The sequence below is a fragment of the Siphateles boraxobius genome, unplaced genomic scaffold (assembly GCF_051911475.1).
Source record: "Siphateles boraxobius isolate OS27281-9 unplaced genomic scaffold, OSU_SipBor_1 6, whole genome shotgun sequence".
Lineage (NCBI taxonomy): Eukaryota > Metazoa > Chordata > Actinopteri > Cypriniformes > Leuciscidae > Siphateles > Siphateles boraxobius.
In genome coordinates this window covers 20,458,089-20,478,035 of record NW_027509186.1, presented here as the reverse complement: position 1 = coordinate 20,478,035, position 19,947 = coordinate 20,458,089, and the positions used below count along the sequence as shown (strand labels likewise).

General features: G+C 44.0%; 1 protein-coding gene across 1 annotated transcript; it reads right to left on the bottom strand.

The window, feature by feature from the left end:
* Positions 1-543: 543 nt before the first annotated feature.
* On the bottom strand, positions 544-1,524 carry LOC143715619 (olfactory receptor 52E4-like). Its single transcript, XM_077207398.1, has one exon. The coding sequence runs from the start codon at positions 1,522-1,524 to the stop codon at positions 544-546; it is 981 nt and encodes a 326-aa protein (XP_077063513.1).
* Positions 1,525-19,947: the final 18,423 nt, after the last annotated feature.

Genomic DNA, 19,947 nt, shown 5'->3' with positions numbered 1-19,947 from the left:
ACAGTATGAGAATTAACTACACAATTACTAGAAATGTTCACCTTGGATATTGTACAATTTGCATGTTTCCTCAGTTGATTTAGCAGAAAATCTACCAAAATGCATTTATAGATGACAGTGAATTAGCCTATGTGTTTAAAGTATTATGAATATGACAACATAGTAGCGATAGCTCACAAAACATAAAATTGCTTTTATTCCCTGTTAGATTTGTCTTGTGATCAGCAACACAAGCCATACACTTGAAATCAGCTGGATTAATAAATAATTTGATTAGTATATTAGATAGCATTACTCTTACATGTATTTTTATACATAAATATTTCTTTCAGAATTTTAAACAACTTGAGTTCATAATGGAATATAAAGAAAATATTACTTATCTTGGTTACTCTTTCAAAAGTAAATTTTTCAAAGCATGTGTTTCTGGAAAGATATAGTTCACCTCTGTGAGGCTTCAGCGTGCAGTTATTTTTAAAGTGTTTTTTTTTTATTTTGTATTATTAAAAACAGACATTTTAAATAAACAAACAAGCATTTCAGTCATTTTGAAATGTTCTCTCTAATTGGTTCAGATCTGTTTTTAACCCCTTTCCTGATTATATCTTTGATTTCAGCTGTGTTTAATACGTAAATTATGGGATTTAACATTGGTGGAACAGCATATGCCAGAGATGTACTGAGGATCCTTGCATTGGGTGTGAGAGAAACCAACCATGCAGCAATGTATGAGCAGCATATGGGGAGGAAATAAACCCCTACTAACAACAGATGAGAAACACAGGTCTTCAGCGCTTTTAAACGTCCTTGCCAAGTTCTAATTTTTCTTAAAGCAAGAAAAATGCTCAGATATGACAGGACTATAATAATCAATGGTACTACAAGGTATAAAGTTGTGATGAGGACTCCCATAATCCTATTAATGCTATTGTCATTACATGCCAACCTATACATTGGTCCATGATCACAAAAGTAACTCTGAATCACATTAGATTCACAGAAAGAAAGCCGGGTGATCAAAGACACCATCAAGGCCACCAAAGAAGAATTAAATGCCCAAATTGCTGAGAAACCCCAAACCATACTGGTATTGTTAACAATCGTATGATATCTTAATGGCAAGCAAATTGCAATGAAACGATCATATGCCAGAACTACAAGAGTATGACTCTGCATAGTACTAAAGAAATGAACAAAAAACATGTTTGCCAAACAAGCATTGAAGGAGATGTGCTGTGAGTCGAACAAAAAAGTCTTCATCATGTTAGGAATCAGTGCATTAGTTTCACCAATATCAGCCAAGGCCAAGTTAAACACACCAATGTACTTTGGACTGTGCAGGCTCCGATGAAGAGCTAAAATCAGAAGGACTATAGAGTTGCCAATTACAGTTATAAAATATGTTATAAATAAGAATATATAGTAATAACCACTATAAGGTATACCTGTAAGTCCAATGATAAAAAAGTATTCAGGATGAACAATGGAGATATTCTGTGAAAAACTTGCATTTACAGAGCTCATTGCAGCTTTGAGTTTGGTGTTTTGCTCAAGCTGAAAATAGAAATTACAAGATATTAGTCATTAGCAAAATCTAGAAAATTTACAAAATTGTAATTTCAAACCTGTAACAAGATATTTTAAATACAACTATAATTTTAAATGTAAAAAGAAAGGTTACACTTTATTTCGACAGTCATTTTAGATATTCTACTAACTATAAGTAACTTTTAAACTACATGTCAACTAACTGTCATTAGAGTATTAGTAGAGTGTGGTAGACTATCAGTAGACTGTTAGGTTAAGGTTAGGTTTTAGGGTTCGGGTTAGGAGAACAAGCTGACTTGTAGTTGTTAAGTTACTTATAGTCAGTAGAATGTCTGTTGGGGGAACAACAAAATAAAGGGTTAGCAGATATTAAGCAGACAGTCTACTAATACTCTACTGAGAGTTAGTTGACATGTAGCTGCAAAGTTACTTATAGTCAGTAGAATGTCTAAAGTGGACTATTGAAATAAAGTGTTACCAAAAGAAAATATACCTTCATCTAATGCATAATATTTGAATCACAGATTTGTATACATAAAGCTTTAGAGCCAGAGAAAACTATGAAAATAACTGTCTGAAAGCTTGTGAGCTGCTTTGAATTAAATTACTCCGCTGTACATGTTTGTCCTTATTCTCTCATGCTGCACAGATCACTGGCAATCTCCATCCAAATATATCTTCTGATTCATCTCTTCAGAGCTTTCAGACAACACAATGATGTAATATTTAACCCTTGTTTGTCCTTATGGACATTTTTGTCTTTTTCAGTTTTAGTTTTGTTGTTTTTGTTAATGCCACCTGCATTAATGTTGGCACAAGTGTGTATTTTTATTGGAATTGTACTATTTCACCCCCACTTCCTTTAAAAAAAATATCTATTTTACACTAGTAATACAACATAGGACATAGAACAAAAAAAAGTTACTCATTGAAAATTTGAATGACAATTATTATTAATCCCAGGGCCATTTAACTATAAAATGATGCCGTCTTTGTTAATAGGCTTTCATTTGGTTGGCAAGGCTTCAAAATTAAAGTTTTACTATTTTTACCAGATGGTGCCATTTTCTCAGGTTTGGCCTATACAACAATACTCACTCGATTCCTGCTTTCTGCTTCTGCATATTATAGAACCAATTGGATAAACTATGCAGTTATAATTGTATTGGTGTGTTGTTATGAATGTCAGAGTATGGTTTGGGTGTGTTTAATAAAAAAAGTGTGTGTGTGTGTGGGTGTAATATTTGAGAGAGAAAAACGTCTCGGTTACGTATGTAACCCTAGTTCCCTGATAGGGAACGAGACGCTGCGTCAAACGCTGCGGGAACGCCCCTGCGTTGTGCGTCATGAAGCACGTATGGAACTAGCCCAATGGAGAGATGAAACGTCATAGGCGGGTGACATCATCGACCAGGAAACTATAAAGCACCCCAAAAACACAAGCGCATTAGCTTCTGATAGGCTTGAAGGAAGCGCTAACGGGAGTGCCGGGAGTATGGCGGAGCGACGCAGCGTCTCGTTCCCTATCAGGGAACTAGGGTTACATACGTAACCGAGACGTTCCCTTTCAAGGGAACTTCGAGCTGCGTCAAACGCTGCGGGAACGCGAATACCCACGTCGCCATAGGACCAAATGACCGTCATGTGAGACTAGCGCACAGAGGACGAGAGCACCTGTGCCCCAGGGGTAGAGCTTAAGTCTAGGTCATAGAACTTAATAAAAGTATGCGGTGAAGACCATCCAGCCGCATCACAAACATCACTCAGGGAAACCCCCGACAAAAGAGCTTTAGAAGCAGCCATACTCCTGGTAGAGTGAGCTCGGACAACCAAAGGTGAAGGCTGGCCAGCCGACTCATAAGCAAGTGAGATAGCCTCAACCACCCACTTGCTCATTCTCTGTTTAGACGCCGGACACCCTTTCCTGGGTGGCCCGAAACATACAAAAAGTTGTTCTGATTTCCTCCACAGGGCAGCTCTGTGGACATAAGCGTCTAATGCCCTAACAGGGCAGAGTGAATTAAGTTTCTCCTGGTCCGATGACATAAATGAAGGAGGACAGAAAGCCTGCAGAACCGTAGGTCTAACAATATTAGTAGGAACCTTAGGAACGTAACCTGGTCTAGGATGCAGAAAAGCTTTAACCATGCCAGGTGCAAATTCCAGGCACGAGGGTGAAACCGACAGAGCCTGCAAATCTCCGATTCTTTTTAGTGAAGAGATAGCAAGCAAAAAGATAGTCTTAAAAGTGAGAAACTTCTCGGGAACTTCTTCGATAGGTTCAAAAGGAGCTAGGGAAAGACCTTCTAATACAATGGCCAGATCCCAAGTCGGCACCCTCGTACGAACTGCTGGCCTCAGCCTCAAAGTGCCACGGAGGAAACGAGTTATAAGCGGGTGTCTCCCAAGAGAAACTCCACTGAAAGGGACGTGGTAAGCAGCTAGTGCCGCCACATACACCTTTAGTGTGGAGGGGGATAACCCTGTGGAGAAGCGCTCCTGCAGGAATTCCAGCACTGCACCCACTGGGCAGTTAACTGGGTCCTGCAGGTGTTCTCCACACCAAGAAGTGAAAAGTTTCCACTTCAAGGCATAAAGCTTCCTCGTGGATGGAGCTCTGGAGTTAAGAATGGTCTCAACAACCTCGGTTGAGAGACCGGAGTCTATGAGCTGGGCCCCCTCAGAGGCCAAGCCCACAGTTTCCACAATTCTGGGCGGGGGTGAAGTATCGTGCCCCCCGCCTGGGAGAGTAGATCCCTCCTGACCGGGAGCTCCAAAGGAGAACCGTCCAGGAGAGAAATCAGGTCCGCAAACCATACTCGGGCCGGCCAGAACGGGGCTACTAGTAGTAGACTGACCCCGTCCTGGCGGACCCTCTCCAGAACTCCTGGTAACAGAGCAATCGGGGGAAAGGCGTACAGACGTGACCTCGGCCACGGCTGCACCATAGCATCCAACCCCAGGGGGGCTGGAAGAGTGATGGAGAACCACCGATGACAATGAGTGGTCTCCTTGGAAGCGAATAGGTCCACCTCGGCGCGACCGAAACTCAACCAAAGGAGCTCCACCACCTCGGGGTGGAGTCTCCATTCCCCTGGCCTCGGCCCCTGCCTCGACAGGGAGTCTGCTACCACATTCAAATACCCAGGGAGATACATTGCTCTCAGAGATAGTAGCTTCCCTTGGGACCACAGGAGGATCTGACGGGCCAACTTGTAAAGCCGGCGAGACCGCAGGCCCCCCTGATGATTTACATAAGAGACCACCGACGTGTTGTCTGATTGAACTAACACATGATGGCCTCTCAGGTCTGTTAGGAAGTGTTTCAGAGCCTGAAACACAGCCAACATCTCTAGACAATTTATGTGCCACGAAAGATGATGATCCTGCCACAGACCTTGGGCTGGGCGACCACTCATGACCGCCCCCCACCCTGTGAGGGAAGCATCCGTCGTTAGCGTTATGCGACGACAAAGAGCCCCCAGCACAGGACCTTTGGATAGGAACCAAGTTTCTCTCCACATGACCAGAGCACGAAGGCAGCGCCGCGTGACTTTGAACGTGCGGAGCGGATTTCCCCTCGGGGAGAATCCCTTGGTCCTGAGCCACCACTGTAGCGGTCTCATGTACAACAGGCCGCAAGGTATAACGTTGGACGCTGCTGCCATCAGACCCAACAGTCTCTGAAACTGCTTGACAGTGAGTAGCTGGCCTAGCTTCACTTGTTTCACAGCTGAGAGAATCGAAGCGATGCGGGTCGGAGAGAGTCGCGCCCGCATCGATACCGAATCCCAAACGACACCCAGAAAAGTGGTCTTCTGGGAAGGAGATAATACACTTTTCTTTGCGTTCAGCCTCAACCCCAACTTTCTGATATGAGCGAGGACGACATCTCGATGCCGAACCGCCATCTGCTCGGTCTGAGCTAAAATCAACCAATCGTCGATGTAATTGAGAATACGAATGCCCGGAAGCCTCAGAGGCACTAGTGCTGCATCCATGCATTTCGTGAAAGTGCGGGGAGATAAAGCTAGGCCAAACGGAAGAACCCTGTACTGGTACGCCTCGCCCCCGAAGGCGAACCTCAGGAACTTCCTGTGTTGTGGAAGGATGGACACATGGAAGTATGCGTCCTTCAGATCTATCGTGACAAACCAGTCCTCGGACCTGATTTGAGACACGATCTGCTTGATAGTGAGCATCTTGAATTTTAGCTTCCCTACCGAGCGATTCAATATGCGCAGGTCTAAAATTGGACGCAACCCCCCATCCTTCTTTGGAACGATGAAATATCGGCTGTAATAACCTGACTCCAAACTGGGAGGAGGAACCCGTTCTATAGCCTCTTTTTGAAGGAGCGTTTTCACCTCTTGTTCCAATACCAGAGCCTGCTCGGGGCCCACCACTGTGTGCAGAACCCCTCTGAATTTTGGTGGACGACACCTGAACTGGATAGCATAACCCTTTTCTACTGTCTGCAGGACCCAATGAGATATTTTTGGAAGGCTTTTCCACTCTGCCAGAAATTCTACTAAGGGTACCAGCCTCTCGAGACTGGCCTCTGGTGTAACTTGAGCAGCAGACGCAGCGCCCTGTAACGGCGCACCGGCAGGGAACAACTGGTCTGACCGCTCTGAGACCCTCCTCAGAGGGAGCGAGCGTCCCTCGGGAAAGCGCTCGCTGGGATCGTCTGTGCCCCGGCATAAAGGCGGGGTTGGCAGAACGAGCCCCTGAGGGCACCGAGGAGGAATGGGCACCGTAAAAAGAGGTGAACACCTTTCCGCCTCGGTGGGGACCACCCTCAGCATCCTGAACGGCTTGGCGTCAGGACTTCTTCTTAGCCGAAGCCTTCTTAGCCAATATAACTGTCCTCAGATCAGTTCTACTGGGAGAAGGCTTCGGCTGAGAGTGTCGCGGCTGAGCCCACTGTCCAGCAGGGGGAGCACGAGACGCGACACTCTGCCTCTGCTGCGCTCTATGTGATGAGCTCGAAGACGGCCGGGGCTGCTCCCGCCCAGTAGCCCCAGGGACATGAACTTTAAGGGGAAGAAACTTTTTAAAAGCTGCAGTTTGTTTCTTTTCTTCTTGGAATTTATCGATAACTGAATTCACAGCATCACCAAATAACCCCATGGGAGAAAGAGGAGCATCTAAAAGAAAAGCTTTTTCTCTCTCTTTAATATTAGTCTGATTTAACCACAAATGTCTTTCTGCGGCCACCAGAGCTGCCATAGAACGACCCATTAATTTGGCCGATTCTCTGGTGGCACGCAGGGATAAATCAGCAGCCTGACGCAGTTCGCGAACTACGTCAGTACTGACCTCCTCACTCTCACTCATGTCCCTTAGCAGATCAGCCTGGTATGCCTGCAAGATTGACATAGTATGCAGACATGACGCAGCCTGACCTGCTGCCGAATATGCTTTACCCACCAAAGCCGAAGTGTTTCTTAAAGGCTTGGTGGGTAATGCCGGTGCCTTAAAAGATGATGCTGCTTCGGGGGAGAGATGGCTCGCAAGCGTCTCTTCCACACGAGGCAAAGCACCATAACCATGAGCCTTGGCTCCCATAATATTAGCGTATGTTGAAGTCTGGGGACTAAACAATCTATATGACACCGGTTTTCTCCATGATTTCGACACCTCGGTGTGGAGATCATGGAAAAACGGCAGGCACCGGCGTGGAGGCTGCACACGTGACGGCAAAAATCTCTCATCCAACTTTGATTTAGAAACAGACTCCTGTCTAGTCACTGGCCATTCAATATTAAGTTTTTCAACAGCTCTTGTTAACACCTCCATAAGCTCATCACTCTCAGGAGTGTGGGGTGGCGAATCCTCCACATCTCCCTCAACACTAACAACATCAAGTTCCTCAGAACTGGATAGCTGCAGCATTGGTGCCTCAGCCCGAGCGGAAGAAACCGCAGCGCGTGCTTCCGAACCCGGGACTGAGGCACTGGATCTCACAGGGGAAGGGAGAGATAAGGCAGAGCCCGTCTCAAACCCCGCTGTGAGATCCATCTGCGATCCCCACGATAAGCGCCGCCGCTCTGCCTCGGCAGAAGCGGGACCCGAACCGCGGGGAGCGCGCACCGAACCGCTCTCCTCAAAGAGCGATCGGCGGGAGCGGAGCGTCCTTAACGGCAAACGCTCGCAATGCTCACAGTCTGCTCCCTCGAGAGCAAACTGGGCATGCTGAACTCCCAAACAAACAACACAAAGATCATGTGTATCCCCGCTCGTTAAATAACGCGAGCAGGGAGGAACACACTTTCTAAACTGCTGTTCGTCCGCCATAATCTCTCAATATATATATATATAGGGATAAATTGTTTGTGTGGTGCAGGGTATGTAAGACAGACAATATCACACAGGGACAGATTCACATGTAGCGCGACTGAAAGCACAGAAGCTAATGCGCTTGTGTTTTTGGGGTGCTTTATAGTTTCCTGGTCGATGACGTCACCCGCCTATGACGTTTCATCTCTCCATTGGGCTGATTCCATACGTGCTTCATGACGCACAACGCAGGGGCGTTCCCGCAGCGTTTGACGCAGCTCGAAGTTCCCTTGAAAGGGAACTTGGGTTACGACTGTAACCCTTGTTCCCTGAGAAGGGAACGAAACGCTGCGTTGAAATACGACCCTTTTGGGGAATGCTTCCAACGTGATAGCGTCTGAAGCACGTATGGAACTAGTCCAGTCCCGATTGGTGTTGCGCCATGATGTCACATGTGATGGCGTAGCGGAAGCTATAAAGGGATGCTGGCTGATAACAGCATAAACTTCTGATAGGCAAATCAAAGCAAGTCATTTTTTAGGCACTCAGGAGGCGTAGCAAAGGAACGCAGAAATGAGGGTTACAGTTGTAACCCGAGCCGTTCACTTTCGAGGAAAGACGACACTTTAGGGAACAAAATACTCACTGTGCCACACTGATTAGTGCCTGTCCTGGTGTGAAGCATGTATGGCACAACTCAGGCAGTAAGAACTTGAGAACATGGCTTGGATGGCAGATCCAGGCTGTAGTATCTTATAAAAGTGTGTGGGGAGGCCCAGCCAGCAGCATTGTAGACCTTTTGAAGGGAGACCCCTGATTGCAAGGCTTTAGAGGATGCCACTCTTCTCGTCGAGTGGGCTCTTATTAGGAGTGGCGAAGGCAAATAGTGTGTCTCATAAGCTGAAGAAATAACCTCCACCTTTTTAGGTAACCCAAAACACACAAGCAACTGGTCCGACTTCCTCCAGCCCGAGGAGCTATGTACATATGCCTCCAATGCTCAGACAGGACACTGTAAATGACGCTTCTCTTGATCAGCCGACACATGTGGTGGAGTTCCACCAAAAGCGTGCTGGATCACAGACCGTGCCACATTGGATGGCACCTTGGGCATGTAGCCCAGCCTAGGGTGAAGAATGGTTTTTACTCTATTAGGAGCGACTTGAGGCAAGAGGCCTCAAGAGGCATAGCGCCTGCAGGTCCCCAACTCTTTTGAGGGACATGATAGCTAGCAGGATGGCCACTTTTAACCTGTTAACCGTTTCCAGAGCGTCGGCGCACTGAAGCGGTTTTTTTTTATTTAGTTCAAATTTACTATCAGATTTAATGTTATACCTTGACAAACTATACATCATTAAAAAGATATAATACTCAAGATTCAGTATTTGACCACTATTGTATTCTGAGAAACTTATAGTGACAGTTATGTCTTAATTTGTGTCAGGAGTTATGAAATGGAAAAATGAGTCGATACCTTTAATATGAATTATGAGCGTCAGCTGGTCCATTCATAAAAAACACTCCAAGCTGTCGTCATGACAGCGATTCGCAAAACATCGTCCCTCGGGGCTTTAGCTCAAAAATGTGCAGACTTGGAGAAATATTGATATATTCTCATAGATTCACATCATATTTCTATAGACAGGAATAATATTTGTTGAATTTATACCCAAATGCGTCGATGTAATCATTATGATCGCTTCTTACTGAGATGTGCTGTGTTTTCAATTCATACCAATAGCCTGAGGGCGCTATATGCACAATAACAGTCCATATATGGATCACGAAGAAGACCCATAGTCATGTGACATTCCAGGACGTCACTGATACAGAAAGTAGCTGACAGAGATCGCTGTAACATGCAGATAAAGATGTTTTGAAGACAATAAACATGATTGCAATGATATTTGAGTTACCTGTGTTCTTCAAGCCATGCCAGGTATTTCATAATAATAGATTATATTTATAATGCAATGCTAATCGATATAGATTTCATCATCGTGCAGAACACTATAAATAATAAATTTTCTGTCGGATTTTTTTTTATCTGAAGCCAAATTAGATCACAGAAGATTATTTAAAACACTCGACTTGCGTTATAAAGTAAGTTTGTTTCACAAACATGGTTTCAATCTCATAAATGGTCGTGTATTGATGGTGTGCTAAGCTAACATGCTAGCTAGCCCAGGTGCACCTGCCACCAGCAGTTATTGTTTTATGATTTTTTTCTAAATAGGAATGCTTACTGAAATGTTTCAGTGCATTTGATACCAGTTTCAAATATTTAGTGAGAACTTTGATAAAAGAAATTAGGGTTTGAAACCCTATGAATAGCCTGTGAATAGCCAGTCGTTAGTAGCTATAATGCAGACAAAAGAAATGCATATTTAGAGCCATAACCAGTCTGGAGAGGTGTAAATGTGTGCAGGGAGAGACTCACACTGAATGGGGCTCGTTTGCACCACAAAATAATAGAGACAATAGACTGAATAGATGACTCAGAAGATGACTAAACATCAGTTTGCATTTTAGAGTCTAATCAAAATAAAGTAATTTGACATGATCTTGAAAAACATTTAACTAAATACAGAGTTTTAGACTTATCATTTTCAGATTTTAAATATAAAATGGTCACACATATGGCTTTAGCTGCAGTGCATTTCTAGATTGCTCCAGGGCCAACTTCAATTTTATTTTTATGAAGATGTTTCATAAAAGTAAATTTCTAATAACTTTACAAAACTTTGAAGCTATTTAAACATTTTTTTTTCATTATGACAATAATTATTTCTACATTTACAATAAACTACTAGGTGTCAGCTTTCAAATGAGATCATACTTGTGCTTTTAGTGCAAAGGGTTCATGAACTGTATCTGTTTAAGTTTGGGTATGCCATTTCTGGGGATTTTTCAAAAGTGGCCTTGAAGGTTAACAGGTTAAAGAAAGAAACTTGTCCTACACCTCGTCAATGGGTTTGAAGGGTGCCAAGGATAACCCTCTGAGAACCACTGCCAGGACACAAACAGGAACCCTGGCTTGGACGACAAATCCTCTGAGCACCACGAAGGAAATGAACGATTAGTTGGTGGCTCCCCACAGAGCCTTCACTTAAAGGCGTGTGGAAGTTGTCTATGGCCATCACATAGACCTTAAGTGTGGATAGGGAGACCCCATCAGAGAAACGACCTTGGAGGAACTCAAGCACTGAAGCCACTGGGCAGTTAACCCTCTGGGGTCCGCAAACGCACCACATAGCAGCAAAATAGACCTAAAATACTCTGGCATTTTTGGTCATACAGACTTAAGAAATATAAAAAAATAAACTGTTAAATGTCTACTTTTTTATGTGTCCAATTAAAATCGAAATAAAACATTGTGCTTTTGTAAAATAAAGAAAATGAACAGGGTGTGCTTTCTGGCTCTCTGTCACAGTGAGCTTCTTTTTTAGCACGTCTCTAAACTTAAACAAAACTCAGCGACTACTATTCACCCAGGCATGAACAATATATCTTTATAATCGTTTAAGTTCTTACTTTTAAATGATCTAATTCATAACAAAAACAAATATTCTCTGTTTATGTAATCTATATGAAAAGAGAGAGATGTCAGTCGTTCTCATTTAATCTCATTATCTTCTCATTATCTTACAAATGTGTAAACGCCCATCAGATGAGATCAGCACACCAAATTTTATCAGATTACAGTACTTTACGTTGTCTTGCGAGGCTGTGAGGAATAATCCTGAGAAATTTACCTCAGAAGTGCTAGTTTAAATTCATTTCGAGGAGCAACGGATCCATCTGAGAAGTAAGGTTTTTCTATTATTATTCTAATCGCCATATCCTAGTGTATGTAAACCGCAAAAAGACTGTTTAAAATATGAATCGCGTCTGTGTGTGAATGAATGAACTGAACAGCTTTTACCAAAATATATTGCTATACTGAGACGAGTAAAAATCGACTGAAATATGTTGAAATAAAATGTCTTTGTATAAGCAACGTATTAAACTGCAAATTAATATTTATATGCGCTAATATATCATAAAAACAACAAACGATATGCCTATGTTATAGACGAAATATGAAAGACAAAATTTCGTTGACTAGTTTTGGATAGATTATAAAGTTTTTACTGTAAAATAGACTACTGCCACATCAAATTAGCTTTTGTTCACCAATTTCTGCTCAAATGTTAAATATATATTAGACTATGTTTTGTCAAAAATAAAGTCATCAACTAAGATGTTATTATAGTGTTTGTTCCAACCTAGGCTTTATTCAAACTAATGAATACTTAGCTTTGAAATACCTATGATAAAATGTTTACTTTAGTTTTTACAAAGAAATATTACACTTGAAATATTGTTATTTTAATTGTTGCTGTAATTGTAACCTTTTTAATAAAATAGCAAAGAATATATTTAAAAGGTAGATGTAAACAAAATCTTAAAAAGGTAAATATAAGCCTTCTCTTCAAATTATTTTTATTGTGTTTTATTAGTGACAAATTTGGGGAGAGGATACATATCCAAAACTTTCTGAAAATACAGTATGAGAATTAACTACACAATTACTAGAAATGTTCACCTTGGATATTGTACAATTTGCAAGCAAAAATACAAGTGGAAAAATACTATTTTTTTCTACATGTTTCCAACTGTGTGTGTGTGTGTATATATATATATGTGTGTGTGTGTGTGTGTGTGTGTCTGTGTGTGTGTGTGTGTGTGTGTTTTGTCCTTGTATTCTTTCTTGTGGCTCAGTGACACACCTGTGTGAAAGGCTCAATATACAGGCTCATTAAGCAGGTCTTTTGTCTTCTCAGGTAATCAGTAAATTATTCATGATTCACACCCATTTCACATATTGCCTCTACAAACAAAAAGTGTTTTACAAAATTTAAATCAATGTATTGTTTTATGTGAATGATTATGCAGGATGATTTTCAGATCATTTTGAAGCACAAATTCTAGGCGAGGACATGCATTAGTCAAAAGACTTGTGGACACATACTTAGTATGTGTTTTGTGGCCTTATTTCAGAAACTTTAAGTTTTAGTTTTTTCAATAACCATGCATAAACAATATTCTCTCAAAAATACAAACATGTACATACATGTTGCTCACATATTATGTTAGTCCTGTTTGTGCTAAATAGAGTGTAATGACAACTTTGCCATTAATATGTTTATAAGCAACTGAAAAAAGCACAAATGTCAGAGCATGTCAGAACACCTCCAGGTCCCAGAAAACACCTTAGACCCCAGAGGGTTAACTGGGTCCAGCTAATTTTCTCTGCACCATGAATTGAACACATTCCACCTTAAAATGTAGTTTCCTTGTGGAAGGAGCTCTAGAGTTTAAGGTGCTCTCAACAACATCAGTTGAGAGACCAACACTTACGAGTTGGTCCCACTCAGGAGCCAGACCCATAGCTTCCACAGTTCCGGTCAAGGGTGATGTATTGAGCCCTCAGTCTGAGATAGGTCACTCCATGATTGGAATCTGCCACGGAGGGCCTGCAAGAACTGCTATTACGTCTGAAAACCAAACTCATGCCGTCCAGAACAGGGCTACTAGAAGCAGACTGACCCTGTGCCGACGGACCCTCGCTAGAACATGTGGGAGCAGAGCGATCGGGGGAAATGCATACAGACGCCGCCTCGGCCACACCTGTACCATGGCATCAGGCCCAAGAGGAGCTGGATGCGTGAGGCAAAACCAGAGCGGACAATGTGTGTTCTCGTGGGAGGCGAACAGATCCACTTCCGCCTGGCCGAACTCCCTCAAGATCAACTTCACCACCTCGGGGTGGAGTCTCCATTCCATTCCCCTGCCTCGACAGGATGTCTACCCCCACATTTTTGTCCCCGGGAATGAACATTGCTCTTGCCCTGGGACCACAGGAAAACCTGATGTGCCAGTCTGCACAGAGGGCGTGACCTCAGGCCCCCCTCCCGATTTATATAAGAGACCACCGACGTATTGTCTGTTCGAACTAGAACATGATGGCCTCTGATGTCCAGGAGGAAATATTTCAGAGCCAAAAATACTGCCAATATCTCCAGGCAATTGATGTGCCATGAAAAATAATGGTCCTTCCATAGACCTCTTGTGTAGCGTTCCTCTGACACGGTGCTCCCAACACAGGGCCCTGGGACAGAAAGCACGGTTGTCACGGTGCATCAATCCGGGTGTTTGTTCTTAGTTTCTGCTGGTGTGTTTTGTAGACGTGGGTTTGTGGGTGTGTTTACCTGTTTGTTGTTAGCTCCAGCTGACACTTATCAGCCTTCAGCTGCAGCTTATCATTAGACTTGTTAGCTGCCTTTATATCGCTGGAGTTGTCTGTGCTTAGTGTCGGTTCGTCACTCTTGTTTGTGTCTCTCACACAGTTCCGTGTCCTAGTCTCCGTGTGGAGTTTTTTTCTGTGTTGCCTACACATCAGCCGTTTGGGAGATCGCCTGTATCTATTCACCTGCCTTTGAGCTAGCCTTCTCTGGAGATTCCCCGTCGGACTCCTTCCAGGTCGCCCTCCTGTTAATCGTGGCGTTTTGAGTATCTCCTGTGCTGTGTCTACAATAAACTGTTTTACTTGCATTTGGATCTATGACTCCTCATTGTGACAGAATGAACCGACCTCCTAATGGATCCAGCAAGTGCGACAGAATTGCAGGACATATTGCTCAAGAGTGACACTCGTCTTCAGCAACAGGAGGAAGAGGCGATGGCTACTGGTCGTGCCGTTCAGGCGCTAGTTACCCAGGTCTCCGAACTGACGAAACAGGTCCAACAACTCCGTAGCGAGGCTGCTGTTTTTCAACCACAGGCCGCAGGGAATCCGCCGGCTCCAGTGATCCAGACCGTCCGCTCCACTGAACCTCGCCTTCCATCTCCTGCATGCTACTCCGGTGAGTCCCAGCTGTGTCGTTCTTTTTTGGCTAAGTGTTCACTTTACATCTTGCTCCAACCATCCGCATTTCCCACGGAGGAATCTAAGGTGGCCTTTGTGAACACTTTGCTCGCGGGTAGAGCGGGCAGCTGGGGAACGACTGTTTGGGAACAGACACTTCCGTGTTGTGCATCCTTTCAAGCCTTTTCTAGCGAACTCAGAAAAGTATTTGATCGCGCTGCTTCTGGCCGAGACGCGGCGCGTCTTCTCGCTGAACTGAGGCAAGGGGAACGTACGGTAACAGACTATTCTATTGAATTTCGTACGTTGGCTGCTGAGTGTGGCTGGAATGCAGAGGGCCAATGGGACATGTTTTTACACAGACTTTCTGAGTACATTAAGGACGAGATTTACGCTTTGGAATTACCCACCCAGGTGGATAGATTGATTGATCTAGCAGTTCAAGTTGATACTCGACTACGTCGACGAGATCGGTCACAACGAGGCCACGTGAATTATTCTTCTGATCACACTTTTTCTCCGGTCGAGACCACAGCATTTCCTCCGGAACCCGAACCTATGCAGCTTGGCAGATCTCGCTTATCCTCTCGGGAGAAACAGAGGAGAAAGGAGAGGGGATTATGTTTTTATTGTGGTACAGCTGATCATATTGCGCTGCAGTGTCCGGTAAAAGCCAGCACCCGTTAGTAGGTAAGGGGTTACTGACGGGTGGGGTTGCACGGACTGAATCCTCTTTTTCTGCCACATATCTCCCTGTGAGTTTACACTTTCAGACTTTAAGTTTTGACTGTGAGGCTCTCATTGACTCAGGGGCGGAGGGAAATTTTCTTGACATTGATCTAGCTCACAGACTAAACATACCTATTGTTACACTTCCTCTGCCCATATCTGTGGTTGCTTTAAATGGTCAGTGTTTGCCTTCAGTAACTCATGCTACCGTCACTATAAGACTCATTACCTCCGGTAATCATGTTGAAAATATTGACTTTCTGTTGATTGACACTCCTTCCTCCCCTGTGGTGTTAGGTCATCCCTGGCTGGTACTCCATAACCCACACATCAACTGGGGCAGGAACTCTATATTAGCCTGGAATGAAACCTGTCATGCTTCTTGTTTATTGTCTGCATGTTCTTCGGTGTCTTGTTCTGTGTTTCAGGAGGAACACGCGGATTTATCCAACGTGCCACGTGAGTATCTTGACCTGAAAGAAGTGTTTAGTAAGTCTCGGGCTGCTTCTCTTCCTCCGCATCGTCCCTATGACTGTGCCATAGATTTACTGCCAGGTATGTCTCCGCCTAAAGGCAAGTTATACTCACTTTCTGTCCCAGACTGGGAGGCCATGGAGAAATATATTTCTGATTCTCTAGCCTCTGGGTTCATTCGTCCTTCCTCTTCTCCAGCGGGGGCAGGGTTCTTTTTTGTGGGGAAGAAGGATGGTTCTCTGTGACCTTGTATTGACTACCGAGGGCTGAACAACATCACGGTAAAGAATACTTATCCTTTGCCGTTGATGTCTTCAGCCTTTGAGAGGTTGCAGGGAGCATCCATTTCACAAAATTGGACTTACGTAATGCTTATCATTTGGTCCGCATAAGGAAGGGGGATGAATGGAAAACTGCTTTTATCACCCCCAGGGGGCACTTTGAATATTTGGTCATGCCGTTTGGGCTGTCCAACTCCCCAGCGGTTTTCCAGGCACTCGTGAATGACGTGCTGAGAGATATGGTAGACCAATTCATATATGTTTACCTGGATGACATATTGATATTTTCTTCTTCTCTCCAGGAACACGTTCAGCACGTCAGGTGAGTGCTCCAGAGGCTTTTAGAGAATGGGCTTTTTGTCAAGGCGGAGAAATGTTCGTTTCATGCACAGTCGGTTCCGTTTCTGGGTTATATCGTCTCCTCCGAGGGGGTGCGCATGGATCCCGACAAGGTTAAGGCTGTAGTGGATTGGCCAACTCCAGATTCCCGTAAGGCCCTACAGAGGTTTCTGGGGTTTGCCAATTTTTACAGCAGTTTTATTCGCAATTTCAGCCAACTAGCCGCTCCTCTGACTGCCTTGACCTCCACCAAGACGACGTTCAGGTGGTCGGGTGTAGCTGAAGCTGCATTTACCAACCTCAAGAGCTGCTTTGTTTCAGCCCCCATTCTTGTTGCCCCTGATACATCACGTCAGAGGTGGGGGTAGGAGCAGTTCTTTCCCAGCGCTCGTCCGCGGATGACAAGATGCACCCTTGCGCATTTTTTTCCCATCGTTTATCTCCAGCTGAATGCAAATATGACATTGGTAACAGAGAGTTGCTGGCAGTCAAGTTAGCATTGGAGGAGTGGCGCCATTGGTTAGTGGGTTCGGGGGTACCCTTTATTGTCTGGACCGATCATAAGAACCATGAATATATTAGATCTGCTAAAAGACTCAACTCCAGGCAGGCTCGGTGGGCAATTTTTTTCGGTCGTTTTGAGTTTACATTTTCATATCGTCCGGGTTCCAAGAACATCAAACCCGATGCTTTGTCTCGCATTTTTGACCGTTCCGTTCGCCCGTCCACTCCCGAGTGCATTTTTTCCGAGAGACTCATTGTCTCCACGCTCGTTTGGGAGATCGAGTCGAAGGTCCATGCGGCCTTAGAAGGGGTAACGCCTCCGCCCGGGTGTCCACCAAGTCGCTTATTTGTACCGGAGGGGTTACGGTCCGACGTTATTCAGTGGGGTCACTGTTCCAATGTAGCATGTCATCCAGGAGTCAATCGCACCAGTTTTTTGGTCAAGCAACGATTCTGGTGGCCTTCCATGGCTCGTGATATTCGGAGTTTTGTTTTGGCATGTTCAGTCTGTGCGAGTGGTAAGACTTCCAATCGCCCACCGGATGGGTTACTCCAACCGCTGTCTGTCCCTTCGAGACCCTGGTCCCACATCGCGCTAGATTTTGTCCCTGCCCTCCCACCCTCCCAAGGGCAATACGGTCGTTTTGACTGTAGTGGACCGGTTCTCGAAGGCGGCTCATTTCATTCCCTTGCCCAAATTACCGTCTGCCAAGGAGACAGCAGTTGCTGTTGTAGACCACGTCTTTCGGTTACATGGCCTCCCGGCAGACGTGGAATCTGACAGGGGTCCCCAATTTATTTCCAAATTTTGGAGAGAATTTTGTCGTTTGTTGGGGGCGAGTGTCAGTCTTTCTTCTGGGTTTCATGCTCAGAGCAACGGGCAAACTAGGCGTGCCAACCAAGACTTAGAGAGAGTATTGCGTTGTTTGGTTTCTCAGAATCCTTCCTCCTGGAGCCAGAAGCTCTCATGGCTGGAGTACGCACATAACTCGTTACCAGTGTCATCCACGGGCCTATCTCCGTTTGAGTGTAGCGTAGGGTACCAGCCACCTATTTTTCCCAGTCTGGAATCCGAAGTCGCGGTCCCCTTGGCTCACGCCTTCGTCCAGAGGTGCCACCGCACTTGGACCAGAGCCCTTGAGACTCTGTTCCGGGTGAGGGCGCGCACCAAGGCTAAGGCCGATCGCCACCGGTCAAGGCCTCCCGTATACGTCGTTGGTCAAAAAGTGTGGCTTTCTCTAGCGATAGTCTTGCTCTTTTTCTTATCAGTGCAAAAGAAACTCAAATAACTCCATCGATTTTTGTCATACAGGCAAGTGTTATACATCTTCAAAAACTGTTAAATGTCTTCTTTTTTGTGTACACTAATAATAAAAACAAAAAGTTGTGTTTTTCGTAAAATAAAGAAAAAAAACATGATGCACGTTCTGTCTTCTCTCTAAATGTGAAGTTCATTCTGAAACTTATCTGTAAAATTATCTGTAACTCAGCCAATACTTGCCATCCACACATGAAAGTAATGTCTTTACAAAGCTTGAAGTCTCCTTTTTTAAATGAAGTAAATCATATCAAAAACAAATATTCTCGGTTTAAGAAATCCGTATGAAAGCAACGACATGTACAGTTTCTCCAGCCCGAGCTAATTAACTTTAATGTGACCACACCCCCACAAGCGCGAGCTGTTCACATGCAAATGATCCACGTGAAGGAACGCAGAGCTGTTAACGCCCTAATCAGCTCTAAACAAAGAATCAGCGACTCCAGTATTTCTCTACTTTTCATCGGTTTGGAAGACTGTTTGTGCTGTGGATTTACCTTGGATTTACCTAAGAAGAAGACGTTTTGCTTATGAGAACAATTTTTAAGGTAAGAGACATAATAGTAAGTGTTTTATTGTTGCATAAACTTTACATTACTAAACTCCAACTTGTGCCAGCCTAAAATGTTATGAAATGAGATACAAGTAGGCCTATTTATTCATAAATAAAAGTATTGATCCATTTTATTTATTTCCCCCAAAAAATAAAATAAAAATTCTTACTGACCCCAAAGTTTTGAACGGTATTTTTAATGTTACAAAAGATTATTTTTCAGATAAATGCTGTTCTTTTGAACGTTCTATTCATCAAAGAATCCTGAAATAAAAATGTAAATAACTGTTTTCAACATTGATGATAATGAAAAATGTTTCTTGAGCATCAAATCATCATATTATACTGATTTCTGAAGGATCATGTGACACTGAAGACTGGCGTAATGATGCTGAAAATTCAGCTTTGATCACAGGAATAAAGTACACTTTACTATATATTTACATAGAAAACAGCTGATTTACATTGAAATATTATTTCACAATATTACTGGGTTTGTTTTGTATTTTTAATCAAATAAATGCAGCCTTTGTGAGCATAAGTGACTTCTTTTAAAAAACATTAAAAATCATACCGACCCCAAACGTCTCGGTTACGTATGTAACCCTAGTTCCCTGATAGGGAACGAGACGCTGCGTCATACGCTGTGGGAACGCCCCTGCGTTGTGCGTCATGAAACACGTATGGAATCAGCCCTATGGAGAGATGGAATGTCATAGGCGGGTGACGTCATCAAACAGGAAACTATAAAGCACCCCATAAACACAAGCGCAACAGCTTTTGATAGGCCTGAAGAAAGCGCTAGCGGGAATGCCGGGAGTATGGTGGAATGACGCAGCGTCTCGTTCCCTATCAGGGAACTAGGGTTACATACGTAACCGAGACGTTCCCTTTCAAGGGAACTCGAGCTGCGTCAAACGCTGTGGGAACGCTAATACCCACGTCGCCATAGGACCAAGTGACCGCCATGTGAGAACTAGCGCACAGAGGACGAGAGCACCTGTGCCCC

What these genes read in the sequence shown, in the direction of transcription:
- LOC143715619 (XM_077207398.1), bottom strand. Translation starts at nt 1,524, where the DNA reads ATGAGCTCTGTAAATGCAAGTTTTTCACAGAATATCTCCATTGTTCAT.